Genomic DNA, 16,915 nt, shown 5'->3' on the forward strand with positions numbered 1-16,915 from the left:
TTCTAAAATTCCTGTCTTATTTCTAAGGACTAATTTTAGTTGAATGAAAAGAGACCTGCGAAAAGGCACACTTGGGAGCAAAAGCCTTTGTGGGACATACCTCTCTTCCACTGAAACCTCCTTCAGCTGCTGATGGGGTTTTGTGCCTTCCATTTCTCGGATGCTCACTGCATAGATCTTAGTGGTGTAGTCAATTGCTTTTTCTCTTGCAACATCACTGTCATAACCTTAGAAAAATAAAACATAGACTAAAACAAACTACCCTTGTTTCATAGTGGGACAGTAGAGAATAAGAAGATCTGCAACAATGAAAGGAAGGAAGGAAACAAATCCTGCCAAGCTCTCCTTACTGAAATTTAGCATAGCAAAGCCTCAAGTTAAATGCCTGCGTGAATCTCTGATTGAGGCAAGGCAGACTGAATTAAATCCTCTTTACCTCCATCTTCCTCTGCATCTGTGTCTGATTCTTCACTGTCCACCAGCTTGCTCTCCTGGATGCCCAGGAACTCCCTGGTCCAGATCATGAGGGCGGTGTCGGCGCCGCCGACGGTGAGGAGCACGGAGTCGTTGTGCAGCCACTGCACGTTGGTCACCTGGGCACTGTGCCCCACGTACTTCTTGAACCTGGCATGCTGGCCCTGCAGCACAGAGAATCCCCCACTGGCAGCCTGGCACCCAGCAACAGCTCCTTCCTTCTTTCCCTTTCCCATCAGTGAGACAAACACACTTCTTACCTTCACTGGGTAGGAAAAGAGCTTCACAAACCCAAAATCATCTCCTGTGGCCAAGAGGGTTCTGTCCTTTGTGAGACTGGCCGCGTTGACAACGGTGACGTCGCTGTGCATGGGCCAGATTCCCTCACAGGTGGGACCAAGCACACATGTCCAGGTGTCCCACTCAATCTTCTCTATCTGCAAGCAAAATTCCCCCAGAGAAGGCTTCTTACTTTAAACATACCAAACACACACTAATTTCATGTGTGTAGTTTTCTATGTTTGACATTTTTATTTTAATACTTTTAGTTCTTAAGAAACTGAGCTGTTCCACTTGTTAATACAGATTATGCATCTTCATCAAAAGGCTTAACACTTTAAACATTCCCATTTTTCCAAGGCAGAGCACAATTTGGATACAAATCTCCCTGCAGATTTTCTGAGGTGCTAAACATTGGCAATTTTGTAGTCATATAAAATTACATGTCACAAATAATCAGCTTCATGAAAAGCCAGGTCCTGCTGTTTGAAGGTGGCTTATAGCCCATGTGCAACCAGTTACACAGAAAACAGGTGGCTTTGAGAAGGGGATTATGACAAATGGCTGCTAGTAAATAAACAATAATAAATTTAGAGATATAAGCAGAAACCTGCACATTCTGCCATTTACAAATGCTAGGAAAAACACTGTGGAATTACTAAATAATTCTAATTCTAACCATTATAAATAAAGCATTATAAAATGAAAGAGATACACCATTTGAAGACAATTCTTTAAATTAACTTCCACAGTAAAAATAATCCAGCCCACAATTCATACCTCAGCAATTCTTATAATATGTCTTTTCCCCCTTGGTGCTTCAAAAAATAGTTGTTCTTTGGCACCAGAATTGACTTGCAATAGCTTTCCTGGATACAAAAGGAGAGTTTGTTATGAATCTTAATAATTATTATGACTATTAAGAACTTCCTGTTGATTGAGTGAAGAGATTTCTGGGGGTAAACTAAAAAATTATCCTCTAGAGAGTTGTTGATAGCCAAAGTAATACAGATGCTTAAAATCACTCTTGTAAGGGTCCCATACTCTGATTCAATGCATAAGTAATATTTTAAATACCATCCAATATCCTTAAGAAGTTGCTGTTGCACAGCAAATCAATTTCTGCTGATAGGGAATATTTTGCTTGCATTTCACCATCACACTAATGGAAGTCAAAAATAAATGCATGTGCTATTAACTTTCCTAATAATTTTACAAGGCAGCTTTGCCAAAAGTGGAACCTTTGTCAGCTCCCATCCCTTCTGCACTGCCCCACTGGCAGAGCCAGCTCCACTCTGAGCTGTCCTGGGAAGTTTGCTGTGCCCATGGAGATGCTGTGGTGTTGCTGCCCCTGGCTCACACCACGTTTTGGGGTGGCCAACAGCAGGGACAGAGCTCAGGCACACAGGTGGTCCCACACAGATCACATCTGCTCTGGGAAGGCTCACTGGAAGGAGCTCATTATGGATCCTGCTGGACTTAATTAGCTGGGATCATCAGGCTCTAGCTGCTTGCAGGGATTGCCATGCAGAGCTCAGCAAGGAAAGGAAATTGGACACCAACAAATGTAATTGCACTGGATCCATACAGCGCTCCATGGGGAAAAAGCATTTGCATCAGTGGTTGATCTCAATAACTGGAGGGGAACAGTTTCCTGATATTCCATTTTATGGGCATTTCCAGTCTGTATCTCTGGCCAACACTTTACCTCTGGAGTCCCAGTCGATGTGGGTGATGTAGCTGGAGGCACCTTTGCAAATGCCAACCCTTTTGCTGGTAAGGACGTTGTAAATATCTACAAAGTTATCGTGGGAAGCCACGGCCAGGTACTTCCCTGATTCTGGAAGGAGGAGACACCGAGGTTATTAAAAGGTAAATCCAACTGGTACTGGTGTGCTTTTCACCACTGCAGTGAATTCACCAGGCAGGGGTGGGCCTGTTCGAGTGCAGCCACACGGAACTGTGAAGTATTTAATGCACGGAGCACACACAAAGCCACTCTACATTTGGAACATTCAACCTTGCCTAGACAAGAGAAACGAACTGCAAGATAAACACTCCTCTTCCACCTTATCACCTGGTTGTACCTCGTGAAAACTTGATATCCGAGATCATCTCCTTCCTGTGGTGGAAAGAGACCATGTCCTCCACAGTGTCAGCGTTCACCACCAGGAAACTGCCGTCGTTCAGCCCCACCGCCAGGGCTTTCCCGTCCGGAGAGAAGGCACAGCAGCGCCCGCCTGCGGAGGCACATGGAAACGAGCTGTCAAACTTCAAAAGCTGGGACCGAGAAAACCATCAGTGCACTGCAACTGAAACGTTTCTACTTCAAGTATGTCGTTTTAAAACAGATCTGTTGTCTCTTGAAAAAGATATGTTACAGAGGGGTATGATGGATGCTTCGTTACAGGGTTGACAACAACGACTGAAACCTTTTGAAACAGGTTTATGTGCAAATATCACCTTCCAGCTGCATTCTAAACACACCAATGGCAGAAATAAAAGAAAATCCCCAAAACACATACAGAAAGGAAATCCAGATGGAAAATTCAAAGATTCACTAAGGGCAATGTACCTCTGCCTCAGCATTATTCTGGCATACTCTCCTACAGCTACCCTCACCCATTCCCAAGTTCACGTTTCCAAAAAATTTAACTGTTTTCACCTAGCCAGTTAAGGGTTCCTGTGCTTGAGATCTGTCACTCAAAATGAACAATTTAAAATTTCCTGAGGGATATCAGTGAATTAATAAAAAAAGAGTGATTTTGAGAAGGCAGCATTTCAATATAGCTTATCTAATTTTATACAGAGGAGAGGAAAAGTGTTCATTTTAGAAAAGTTGGTTTAACAGCCAAAGCTCATATTGACAGGAAAAGATGACTGTGCTCAACATGCAGGAAATTGTACTTTTGTCTTTATAAGGAAATTCTTTTATGTCAGCAATGTAGTGGCCTTAAGTATTCCTAGGGAGGAAAGTGATTCTGAGGTCAATTCATTCCCCTTGATATTGGGAAAAAAGATACTGAAGTTCATTTTATTATTATTCATTACAATAGATTACAGTCCTTTTTCTTCCTTCCCTTTGCACTGACTTGACACATGCCAAAGACAATTTATTTCCCGTGCTCCCAATTTCTTAACGACCGCGTCCTTTGCCTACCCAATTAATGCCCGTGATGTGCCCTGAAAGCAGAGAGGGAGCTGCTCCAGAAGCAGAGGATCCATGGCTGCCCCAGGCAAAGGCAGAGTTACCTTTTTTGAGCTTCCTCACTGCCAGCATGCGGTGCTGTGACGAGAGCTCCCAGATGCGCAGCGTTTTGTCGTCGCTCACCGTGGCGCACACGGGTAGGAGAGGATGAGCTGCCAGGCCCCACACTTCTCCTTCCATATGGCCCTGGAGGAAAGCATTCCACACAAGAGGAAATAATGCCCGTGGGGCTGTGTAATAGGTTCTAAGCTCGCCCTGCCTCATTTTGCAAGTCCCAGGCAGTAAAGCCTTCACCATCTCCCCTCTCCAAAGCTTTCCGCATTCCAAAAGACCTGAACGTCTGCTCTGTCCCCACAACAAATGTCTAAAACACTCTTCCATACTCCCCTCCACTATTACTGGCTATAATCCCTGTTCTTCCAATATTTTCCTTTCCAAACTTGAGACTAATAGGGAACAGTTACACCCCAAACAGGACTTTACCCTGAAATCCTAACACTGGCTAATCCTCAAAGTTTATGTCCTTTTTTAGCTCCTTGTTTGCCCAAAATACACATAATACTTCATTTTAATTTTGCCTCAGATTCTCAGTTTTCCAACTTGTTAATCACTCTTCCTGCTTTTTTCCAGCTTTCCTTCAGCTTGCATACAGTTTGCTGGCACTGCATATCAAGGTTAAATAATTTCTTACTGCTCTCAATCTGCATTAGTGATTGAGTTCCATGTTTTATAAAACACGACCCCACACATCTTGGATAGTAAGGCAGTCATGCAGGCAAGACAAATTTGAAGGATTACTTCATGTGATCAAAATTTACTCAAAAATGAATATCAAAGAACCAGCCTTTTTGTCAAAACACATGAAATAGTTTGCTATGGGAGATCCACACAGTACCTGAACAAGCAGAGTCATAGGCCCACTTTTATCAATTTCAAGTATTTCTCCATTTTTAGTTCCTACCAGGATGTGCCCATGTCCCAGGCTGATGGCTCGGATGGAGGGATTGTCTTCTAAAAGTAAACCTGAAGAATGCAAGATTTTTGGTTTTTATTTTTAATTCCATATCCCTTGCAGTTTATATATATAATTCAAATCTGTTCAAAATCATGAACATGAGATAAAACTGCCAGATAATCCATGGATTCCTTACTAATACAGGGAGGGGATTTTGTCTGTGCTGTGGCAATACAATGACTGGTATTTCACTGCTTTAACAGTGACAGGGCCTGAGGGGCTTGGAGTTCCAGCACCTCGGACTAATTCTGTGATTACATATGAATATTCCTTTCCAGATTTCCACACTGAGGCCTGGGGTATTTAACAGGGCTTTCCACATCACAGGGCCCCTGCTCTCACCACAGGGAATGTGGCCAGCCACGGAAACTGGATTGACTTTGCAACTGCCAAACTCAAGGCTGGGGACATTTCTCCTTAAAAGCATCTCACCAATGAAAACAAAGCTCAATGTCATGAAATAGAGGAGGCAATAGCAGAACAAACCATAAATGACAGGGAATACAAGAAATGCATCTTATATGGATCAAACCAGAACATTCCAGCACAGAGTAAGCGGTGTGTTGCTGGTCCCTTTGCCTTCTGGTAAGATTTGACACCCAGTCCCTATATTTTTACTATTTACCACCCTCCATGCACACAGTCCTTATTGAAACCACTGAAAAGCAATACCTTTAGAACTAGCAGAGAGTGCTGCTCTTTTAATAGCATATGTCTTCAGACATCTCTCAAACATATCATCCCAAAGGGCCACAATTCCATCTTTTCCACCCGTTACAAAGCCCTGCACAAGCACAGTAGGAGAACACACACAAATGTCAGCACTCATGGGAGAGATTCAAAAGGACATGTCCAAAGGCACAATAAAGTCTCCCCTGCTTTTTATTCATGTGTCAAACTAAAAATACTGGAGTGCATACCTATGAGAGAAAAATTCAAGTGGACAAGATTTGGAGTTGCTTTTCTAGGGTTATAAAGAATTTGCAACCATATGGAGCACACACTGTTGTAAACAGGAATGCTGGACCAGGACATTTGCCTGCATGTGGGAACAAGCAATGGAAAAATGTGGTTTGTCCTTAGAAGAGGCAGTAGTTGGCAGTAACAGCTTCTCAAGCTATTCCAAATTCAATTGACATAACAGATGCTTCAGCCCAAGTTCTAATAATGCATCAGGGACCAATTCTCTCATTAATTCCCTGGGTAGATTATCTGGGCCAAGTGAATGCAAAAGAGCATAAATAACTAATCAACAAAAATCTAAGTGAAGAGGATGTTCAGTGCCAAGATCAAAGAGAAAAATTGATGGGAAAGCTGGGAACAATCAATTAGGGCCAAAAAGGATTGAGCCACAGGGATCTTAATTGACCTTGATATATAAAAATGTTAATAGCTAACATTCTTCTCATCCTTTACTTCTACAGTTGAAACCATAACCTCAAAAGGGATATTTCATTATCAACATTATCTTCAAATTGCCAGGGGCAAAACTTTGTCCTAAGCTCATTTGTGTGATGCAAATATTTTGTCATAATTTCTTTTATGGATGCATTGATGCAACTGAAAGATAATTTTTTTGTTATCTGGAATAGTTAACTCAAAACCCAAAACCTTTGGATATCTAAAGTCTTGACTAAGACACAATGATAATATTATTAAAATATCAAGTTTTATATTTTGGAAACTGGTAATGCATGAATGTTTTTGGGATCAGCTTGAAGAGGCAATGAATGTTACCCATTATTCTCCTGTGGTTCACACAAACATGAAAACCACTCTCCTGAGCAGAGTGAGAAATAAATTCTAAATTTTTAGAGGTCAGAAAGCTGCTGGTCAGGTACCTGTACATGGAACAGGGTGCTTACAAACACAGGTCTATCAAATAACAGAACTCATTCCCATTGGCTTTGTTTAATCCCAAACACCTCTAAAATCCATTAGTGCAACAAAAACCAAGGTGAAGGAAGGTGACAGACACCTTGTCCAGCGCATGCATGGCAAACACAGGTCCATCATGGGCCTTCACTGTCCTCAGCAGCAGGGTCTCCTTCCAGATGTAGATGTCCCCAGTGGCAGCCCCAGAGAACACCAGCTCCTCCACGCGCCCGTACGAGACGCTCATCATGGTCTCCAGCTTCCCCACGCTCCCAAACGTGCCCCGTTTGGAGGTGAAGCCTCCACCTGCAACAGCAGCACAAGGCTTGTTCTGGCTGGGCTTGCAGCCACAGGGCTGTAAAGGACAAATGTTTGACCCCAAGGTCTCCTGTGGCTGCCCAAGAATGGAAATGCAGAAAGCAGCACACGAGGGAAAAGCACAAAGAAAGTGACCCCAGCAATGACAGCTCTGGAGCAGATCAGCCTCAGGTTTTCAGACTGTTTTCCCAAGCAAGAGATAAATTTGGTGAGGAATCATGCAAAAACAGCTACTGCAATGTCTGGCAGGATGGTTTTTGCCCACGGCAGCTTCTGCCATGCTGCATCTCTGTAGAGGTGACCACAAGTAGAAGACTGCTTTCCTGGCATGCTGAGTTTTTGGCAGCAGTTTTGCAGAATAAATGGCAGGGTTTGTTCCTCCTCTGGTTGTCTGAAAACCAAATCACCACAGCCTTGCTTTGGGTCAGAAAGCAGAAGCAGCCACAAGGCCCACGAATCAATGCTTAGACAAAAATACATATAAAATTACAAAATATCATCTGCATAGGTGGCCTTGTGTCAAGGCACTGTGGGCTTCACAGCTGACACCACACTATGTCCCCACTCCATTGAGCAAGTGTGAATTAAAAAGACATCATTTTTATTGCAAAGAGACTATTCCTGGAGTAAGATGCTGCTTAATGCACATTCCCACCGTGGAATTTGGCAAACAGCAATACAAGTCTAAGTAATCACTGCAAAAATAACCTAAAGACTAAAAAAAGGCAGAAAAAATGATTATTAATCTGAGAGCACCTGGACCACTTGAATGCTTAAACTATGGTATGAAGTGTAAGAAGCTCTTAAAATTACCTAATTTTGAGTTGTTCTGAGTACTTGTGTCATGTGTAAACATCTAAAAAGTCATGAAGAGCAAAAAATCCAGTCCTGAATAAAAAATACCCTCAATAAGAACCTGATTTTCTGGGAGCCAAGGACGCTTGCTTAGGAGAATGCCTTAATATTATGATTAGAATTTAAACACAATTAACTGGAAATTCTTTCCAAGGAGGAAGGAATATTGTGACCTTGGCTGACTCAGAGGTGGGTTTTAACCCCTTGAATATTTTGGTATCTGGCAAAGTTAGTTAAAACTTTAAAAAGTTAAAACTTAAAAGTTAGTTAAAAGTTAAAAGCTTAACAAATAAAACAAATTCTTAAACTGGGAATATGATGTTCCTGTATTAAAAATATTCACAAATTCCCACATTAATCAAATATAAAATATTCAATACAGTACCTGTTTGCTGCCAAAATTTGATGTGCTTCATCCCAACCGTGACTAGTCTGTCCACATGATGTGGATTACACTTCACTACAAATATTTTATCTTTATGGCCCCTGCAATAAAGGTAGACATTTTAAAAGCTTGGCAAGAGATGACTTAAGATTTCAAACTAATTAAACCATTGATATAAATCATTTCCCCATCTAGCATAAAGTAGAGAGCCATATCTGTAATCTGCAAGGGCTTTGTTCTGGGATTTTGCCTCATGGAGCTGGCAGGAAGAATTTGAGCATACATCATGTGGGGACTACAGAAATGTGGGGAATAAAAATCCTCTCCCACTGAATTTCAGTTCATTTAAGTCATTACAAAAGAGCAGGCAATAAAGGTCAAGGCAATTAAGAGAAGACATAAATGTCAAGATAAGTATTTAAATGATGAGAACTCAATAAATATTAGAAGATACTCTGACAGGAAAAATGAGGAAATGTTTAATCTATGGGCTTCAAGATGGAAAATAAAATCATGAATTATAAAATTGTAGTGCAGTTCACTCAGCAGCACATTCACCTCAAGGTAATTAAACATGCTTGTTGATGTATTCATAGGAATTTACAAGCTTGGGTCTTATCAAAGGAAAAAATATTCCCAGGTGTAAAGCATTAATTATATCCATGTCAGTGTTTTATAAACCCCCAAAACAGGAAGCACAAGCTTTTCACTGTACATCTGCAGGTTTTGTGCTAGGATTAAGTCACTTTTTCCTGACAGGCTCAGCAGATCTAGAAAATCACATGGTTCTGAATCCCCTCTGAGGGTCAGTATTCACTTTTAGTGGATCAGTCTGGAAGCAAACCAGTCCTGGGCACCTTTGACATCTGCAGCACATCATCCTGCTCTGCAGAGGAGTTTGGTTCCAACTCACTCAACAAAGATTTTAATGGAATTAGACAGAAGCTAGGAGAGCCAGGACAGGGAAGCAAGCTGCATAATTTAGCTCAGAAACAATTAAAGCAAGTAAATAAGAGTGTTCTTAATGTTGCAACAGCAAAGAAAAAAAAAACCTGAGAAGTCATGCTGAAATAAATCAGCCTAGAAAGATTAAGCACAAAAGAGCATTCCCAAAAAGTAAATATAACTGCAGAATAAACATAATGAGTGTCTGTGTATGGTGAAGGGACACCCATTTTTCAGGTTTATATGGATCCATATGATTGTAAAGAGATCTTCTTTTATTCTTGTGTGCAAAGGCCACATGAGGCCTTTTGTCTCTCTCTCTCTGTGTCCTCCTGTGCTCATCAGAACAGGGGACTTGCCTTTAGGCACTGCTAAAATCTAAACAATGGTTTAAACTGGAACAATTTAGAAGACACATTCATTTTTCTGCTCTCTGTGAGGACCCTGCATATTTTCAAGAGAACAGATTAGCAATAATAGATCCATTGTGTACAAGCAGCATTACATGGTGAAAAGAACCCAAGTGCTCCATGTTTTATCTGTTCTGGAAGCACCAGCAGCCAGGTAGTGACACAGCTTATCATTATCTTGTTTTTAAAAGCTTAAAGGTCAGCGTGGGAATATATAAAGTATTTCTTTGCTTGCAAGTCAAGCACAATCTGTCTGGGGACAGCAGAACTGGGACTGCAAAGCCCAGGAAAATGTCACGTTTTACAACACAGCCAGGGCTGTTGCTAAGCAAAGCCTCCAGCACAGATTTTAGACAGGATTTAAACCCTCACTGCCTCATAAACTGAATGTCTGAGATGAAATTGTATAGCTAACAGACTGTGGTACACACACTTGGAGTAAAACAGATTCCTTCAGTAATGGTACACTACTAACAGAGACTGCTGCCATCAGAAAATCTCATTTCTTCTGCAACATGTCACCATGTAGTAATTAAAGTAAATTACCTTTCACAGGTGCTTTTTTGCAGCTACACTAACAATTTCTACTGAGCAGTGCTACATTGCACGGTTGCAGAGAGCACATGGAATTCTCTCCTTGCCTTTCTGGTACATGCATCCACACTCACAGGAATTCTGCTCAATCCTAGTGACCAGGGGCACACTTGCTTTGTCCAAGGCTGAGACAGAAACCAGGTACTCAAAAAGTTTGATTCTCCTACACTGAAAAACTACTGTTGCAATCCAATAGTTGAGTATAAAACAGCAAACATGTAACTTTAATCCAATTCTCTTCCCAGCACTGGTCCCTTCAAGAAAGCACAAAGGACTCTTCACTGTCAGGTTGGTAGCTGAGCTTTCTGTTGGCAATTGGAAGAGCAAATGGCTCAGAAAAAGCCAGCTCAGGAGAAAGGCTGGATCAGCAGTGATTGAAATATACATATAGAGAGAGAGAATAAAGGGAACTCTTTTTTCTTTCTAGAAAGTTATCTGGTCATTGATGGAAGTCAGCACATCATCGAACACATAAAGGAAATTACACCTCTGGTGACTTCTGCCCTAAGCCAGGACACAAAACTGGAAGAAAATATTAAACTTCACTTGAAAAGCCTGAAACAAACTATGGTGCCAATGTGGCTTTCCCAACAGAAAGGGTAAGGAACCCCTGGCAGGAATAGTTCACATGATTTCCAAACACTGGGCGGTGCATCCCCAGGTTTTTAATCTGGGTATGCTGCTCTGAAACACCATCCTGCTTTCAGAGGGGAGTTCTGCTTTATTTATTTGCTCACAGGAAAAATGTGAATGAGGCCATTCAGAAAAAAAGTAATCAGAGGGGATCTTAAACTGTGGGTATCCTTACCTGGTTGTTGCCAGCTTTTCTCCCTTTTTCCAGTCCCAGAACACAATGGCATGGTTATCATCCAGCCCCACAGATGCCAAACATTTCCCATCAGCTGTACAGAAGCAATACCGAGTGTTAAAGGTGCAAAGGCTTTAGCTGAAAATGTAACAGGCAATGAACCAACAATCACATTGCAAACTGAATTTCTAATGGGGTATTATAAATTAAACAAAAAAAAAACCCCAAACTCATAGTTTGAGAAATTGGAGTTCAGATATTTCCCAAAGGCAGACACAAAACATTCCTATGTGTAAGTGCAAAGAAAATAGGGAGGATCAAACAAGACAATGAAATTCAATTTCATAAAGCTCAAGCACTCTAAATTCATGTTGCATTTTATCTGAAATATTTCTGATAGATAATGCTTCTTTTCTTTGCTTGAAATGGTGCAGAGATTTACTAGTGTATGAAATGTTCATAGGCAGGGTGATGAAACTATAAATACGATATAAAATTTTAAGGCTAAAAATAACTGCTGGCTATCTTCACTTTCACTGCAGGGAAGACACAGCAGGACTGATAATGAGAGGAAGGAAAGCCAGAACAGAAAACCATCCATAATTCAACAGTACCCAGGCACTCTTGCCACATGTATAAAATAATGATAAACACAACCATCTCTAACAAAGTTTTAGAGACAAACTTCTGTCCTGACATTCTACAAAGTTTATAAAACTAAGCCATGATTATTTCATCTTATGATAAGACAATTTATAGGGTGCAGGAGGAGTTGATCACCTGCTTGGTTTTTTTATCTGCAGAAAAGTCCTTCCTCCACAGTTGGAGGACGCAGAGCTGGGCAGAGACTGAACAAGAGCACTGATCTGGGAATGGGCTTCTCACAGAAATGAATGATGTGAAGGATTCAGCTCGGGCATATTTGACTTCAAGAAGAAAAAGAGAGTCACTGGTATAAATTACTCCATCAGAACTACTGCAGAGTTCACAGGGCTCTGTAAGTTCTTACAAACCTTAATGACTGATCTTACTAGAAGCAAGTCAAGAAGGAGAATTTAAGAATCAGTAAGAAAGAAACAGGACAAAGTGGAAGAAGCAGAATAAGGTAGGAAGAAATGAAGTTAAAATACAGGACAAGAAACCAAAACTGAGTTCATTTAAAAAATCCCCAAACAACACAACAATTTAAACTTTATTCACTTGAAACAGGAGGTTTATGCACTAATATGGACTATACTCTCCAAACAATATCCCAAGGTATAAATGTTAAATTAGCCACCAGAGGGCACAACCAAACGTTGCAGGAATGAAACGATCCTCTCGGAATCACAGTGTCACGAGAAGGGCTGTACAAGGATCCAGCCTTCAGAAATGGGCAGCAGCTGATGTTTTAGAGTGTGAGGGCAGACAGAACTGGGGGAAAAGTCACCTGCTGCATCAACTACAGCTAGAAAAGGTTGGGAGCTCCAGGTTTCTATCTTTAAGTTCCAAATAGTGTGATCTGAACTTGATTTTGAAATGCAAATCCCCTACACAGGGCAGTGCAGCCTCTGATCCTGCAGGGAGGTGCACATTTGCTCAGCTCTCTGTCCCTGTCTATGCCAAGAATCCCAACTAAAGCCAGTTAGGAATGCAGTGTGTGCATTATTCTCAGGATCAGGTCCTAAAGCAACTCTGTAATGTTGAGTGGTTGCTACTTTCTAAAAGACATTCAGTATTTTTTTACAGATTTATGCCCACAGACTATTTGGCCAGTTTATTCTTTAAAGGTACATGGGTTCTAAGATCCAGAATATTCCTACTTGGACAGGAATTCACTTGGTGTTAAAAATGCAAACCACAATGAATTTTCAAATATCGGAATGTTTGTTCAATCAAGGATCTTAAGAAGTTTTTTGACATTTATGCACGTTATCCAATACCAGTTAAATCACCCTTATCCATTTTTCTTCCTTCTGGCACTTTATCTCCTTTCAGAGTGAGCTTACATACCACAGTGGGTCAGCAATTTTACTTTTGAATTCCAGTCTTGGATGAACACCAGGGCTCTTCTCCTGATAATGGAATATGACTGAGTTCCACAGATTTATCTTTGTGGAAGTCAAACTTCTTTTGTATAGTCTTGTCTTACAAATGTGATCTACATCCTAATGAATTCTTACCACATTTCTGGTGAGCAGAATATGAAATAAGCTATGTTTAATTAAAAAAAAAATCAGATCAAGTACAGGATAGTTCAGATAAAGTAATCTCTACTTTTTTAATAGAAGAAGGGAGAATGAATTTTCAAGCCCTTTTATGAAGATACAGAAGTATTTAAGTCCCCACCATATGGATGATATTCTTCAGTACTGCACAGAGGAATTATCCCTTAAAAACTGAGACAGCTTAGGGCAGCCAGCTTGGAAAGACAAGTGGGAGAGACAGCAGACAACTGTTTGTCATATTTACTTCTTCTGTAAACTCAGTGAAAAATGTGGCAATTGTTAGCAAATGCAAAGAACTGGATGAGCCCAGAGGTGACATTTCCAACTCATTCATATGCTTTGAGTCACCATCCTGCCTGCTTTAAAAGTCTCACACCACCATGTAGACAGTGACCAGAATTCCAGCTGCACATTTGGTATTATCTACTAGACAGCACCAAAATCAATCACTGACCAAGTGACCAAAGGCCTATGATTGAGTTCACTACACACACTATTTTTATCCCAAGTCAGCAAGTTTCCATGTAAAATTGGTACTGGTTGTAATTTTACACCTCTTTGAATTAACATTTCACCACAAGGACTGCTTTTAAATTAATCATTTAGATAAACATAGGCTGTGGCTTACCTGAAAAATCCAGCGCACACACTCCTCTCTGGTGCTGGCCTTTGAGCAATGACAAACATTTCAGGGTCTGGGTGTCCCAAACATGGATAGCAGCATCTCTTCCAACCTAGATCAGAGGGTTAATTGGGGTCTCTGCCCACAGAAGTTCAAAGCACACCAATAACAGTAATTAGCATTATCATATCTTTAAAACCCTACAGAGGTTTGTCATTTGTTGTCCTGTTTTATCTTTTTCAAGATTTATTTTCTTATTCAGAGAAATATCAGTGGATGGTATCTAAAACTATAACTATTCATGGTATCATTTATCCTGATGTCTGAATGAATATGTATACACTGAATACATCACAGTCAGTACCAGGTATCAGGAAAGTGCCCATCAGCTTTTATCTGAGCACGGCTGTTGAAAGCTCCTACAGTACAAAAATACTGCAACTGAGTCATGAAAGTCCAAAACCTTCTAGGCAGGAGATAAAAATACAGCTCCTGAGTTTTACATGAAAGATTAAAAGTAAATATAAGTCTTTTGAAGGCCATAGCACAAGACTGACAGTGTTTCTGTTACACAGGAATCGTTTCATAATCACCTCCAACACTTTCGGCAGGGAAATAGGAAACAACATTTAGGATTTAGGAGGAAACAACACATTTAAGGAAAAAAAGAATGGCATTTTTTCTAATTCTATATAAAAATATTATTGCTGTGACTTTGAACTCCCCACCTGCCCCGTAGCCACATAGTCCTTGATGGGGTGGATGCTGAGGCTGAGGATGTCGTCGTCGTGGCCGAGGTAGAGGCGCTGCGAGTGCTGCTGCCGGTTGTAGACGACGGCCACAGCGGCGATGTGATAAACCACCTCCCCTGCCTGCGTGTAGAACAGGTTGTTCCTGCAGTCATAGCCCCTGTACCTGCACAAACACCAAACACCTCGTGGCTGCCCCACAGCTGCCAAGAAATCTGTGCTATAATCATTTGTGTGCTAAAGGAAAGGAGTCCTGCGGTGACAGCTCGAGCTCAGAAGTATCACAGAGACTGCTCCTGCCAAGAGCAGGAATTCAGGGATCTTCTCAAAGGCTACTTTGCACTCCATTCCTAAATCAGCACTGATTTCACAAAAAGGCTGGATCTTTTACATAGAATTGTGTCCAGGTAAGCTTCACAAGGAATTGGTTTAGAGCAGAAATCAATCAGGCATTTTAACAAATCACAGCTATCACAAGCAATTAACAGAGAATCCAGGAAACATCAGGTGTAGTGAGCAACAAGTATAAAATGTAATTTCATAAAACTCAACAGTGATGTATTATTGATCAGTGTTATCAGCTTCCCTTGTTCCTTAACAAAGAGAATCATGGGATGGGCTGGGCTGGAAGGGACCTTATGGATCACCCAGCTTCACCTCCTGCCACAGGCAGAGACATCTCCCACTGGACCAGGCTGCTCAGAGCTCCACCCACCCAAAATAAAGATGAAAACAGAAAATCTATATCTGCTATTCTAAGACTTACCACAGTAACAATGACAAATTAATTGTGGGTAAGCACCAAAACATGCTTTGCTTATGCTCTGATACAAGTTGTTAGAACACTCCAGCAATGTTAACCAATCAGAAATAGCAAATATTATTTGGTGTTACCTTACCCATGTATAAACTGCAGCTTCAAGCTGTCCTCAGGTGCTCGCTCTCTCTTCAGGAAGGGCACAGAATGGTTTTTCTCTTTACTTTGCTGTTTCAGCTGAGGTAGGTCTTCTTTGTAAACCTAAAGAAGAATTGCTTAAGTTAACTGCACATCTCTGGTTTTCTAAATATTTGGGTACATGAATGAAAGTGACTTGAAGCATGAAATTTAATATATGCTAATGTGATGTAGAGCAGTGACAATGCAGAGCCAGGCACTGCTGTCCCCAGCCTTCAGATGATAATAAATGTTTTCTGGACAATGAATTCTCCTGGTCTGAGTGGCCCAGAACAGCAATCTGGAGCAGCAGCAGCAGAGTGGACTCTTTCTACAAGATTCCAGTGTCACTTAGTGAAAGACAATGCAAATGGTGACTGGGAGTCTCCAGGTGTTTTTAAATTTCATCTGTGCTCCAGTGTCCAAGCTCAAAGCTGAGCATGAAGAAGTGCTTCTATCTTGGAATTATGGTGAAATACACAGGAACCAAAACCACTTCAGTGATCTGCTATCGTGTCCAGAATCCCAAAGTACCATTACAGATCTACAAATACACAAAATACTTTCCATTTATACACTTCAGAAATGCTAAAACTCTGTGGAGATACTAAAGGTGTTTGAAGCATCCCCAAACAAAATCCATCACAATGCTGAAATGCAGCTTTAGTGTTTGTTTTCTGTGCCTACATTTCTTGGACAAACGGACAATGAAATTGCCACTCCCACAGAAATCTACCTGACTTCCAAGAAGCAACACTGGATTTTTGGAAGAAAGGAAAAGAAAGAAACAAATTCAGTAAAACAAAATGCTGGGGCATCATGTTCTGATGCATCTCAAAATGCAGTATCCTCTCTGTTGCTTCAGCCATAATATTAAAAAGAAAAAAAAACCAAACCAAACCCCAGTTCTCAAAATAAGATTAATGTTCTTATTTCCCTGTGCTTTTGTCAATTATTTCCTTTAACAAAAAGCCAAATGCAGCTTCTGCTTGGGGCTGTCTCACAATTCCCATGAGAGATGCTATTTTAAAGATGCTTCTGGTTTTCCATGCATTAACCTGCTTGGAATATTGCTCTTGAACTGCCTGCAATGATATTGTCACTAGTAGTTTTTAAACCCAGATGTCCTTTTTGACACACAGACAGCGTGGAGGAGGATGGTGACTGATTTGAATACAGATGGAAAATCAAGAGGAGGAGGGGAGGAGGAGAATGACCAGCACTCCAGTGAAACTGG

The 16,915-nt window shown here is 41.0% G+C and overlaps 1 protein-coding gene across 2 annotated transcripts in view; it reads right to left on the bottom strand.

Annotated features, from left to right (window-relative positions):
• EML6 (EMAP like 6) overlaps nt 1-16,915 on the bottom strand; it is an 87,190-nt gene that overhangs the window by 23,298 nt on the left and 46,977 nt on the right. For both annotated transcript variants that reach the window (XM_041417246.1, XM_041417247.1), the window contains exons 13-27: nt 15,644-15,762; nt 14,724-14,910; nt 14,002-14,107; nt 11,167-11,260; nt 8,410-8,510; nt 6,955-7,157; nt 5,649-5,760; nt 4,857-4,984; nt 4,006-4,147; nt 2,841-2,993; nt 2,462-2,593; nt 1,534-1,622; nt 735-911; nt 437-638; nt 101-227 (exon numbers count right to left, since the gene is read on the bottom strand). In XM_041417246.1, the coding sequence (XP_041273180.1) occupies nt 101-227; nt 437-638; nt 735-911; nt 1,534-1,622; nt 2,462-2,593; nt 2,841-2,993; nt 4,006-4,147; nt 4,857-4,984; nt 5,649-5,760; nt 6,955-7,157; nt 8,410-8,510; nt 11,167-11,260; nt 14,002-14,107; nt 14,724-14,910; nt 15,644-15,762 (2,072 nt within the window). The remainder of the gene's footprint in view (nt 1-100; nt 228-436; nt 639-734; nt 912-1,533; nt 1,623-2,461; nt 2,594-2,840; nt 2,994-4,005; nt 4,148-4,856; nt 4,985-5,648; nt 5,761-6,954; nt 7,158-8,409; nt 8,511-11,166; nt 11,261-14,001; nt 14,108-14,723; nt 14,911-15,643; nt 15,763-16,915) is intronic.

Source organism: Onychostruthus taczanowskii, unplaced genomic scaffold (genome assembly GCF_017590055.1).
Source record: "Onychostruthus taczanowskii isolate IOZ18803 unplaced genomic scaffold, ASM1759005v1 scaffold55, whole genome shotgun sequence".
NCBI lineage: Eukaryota > Metazoa > Chordata > Aves > Passeriformes > Passeridae > Onychostruthus > Onychostruthus taczanowskii.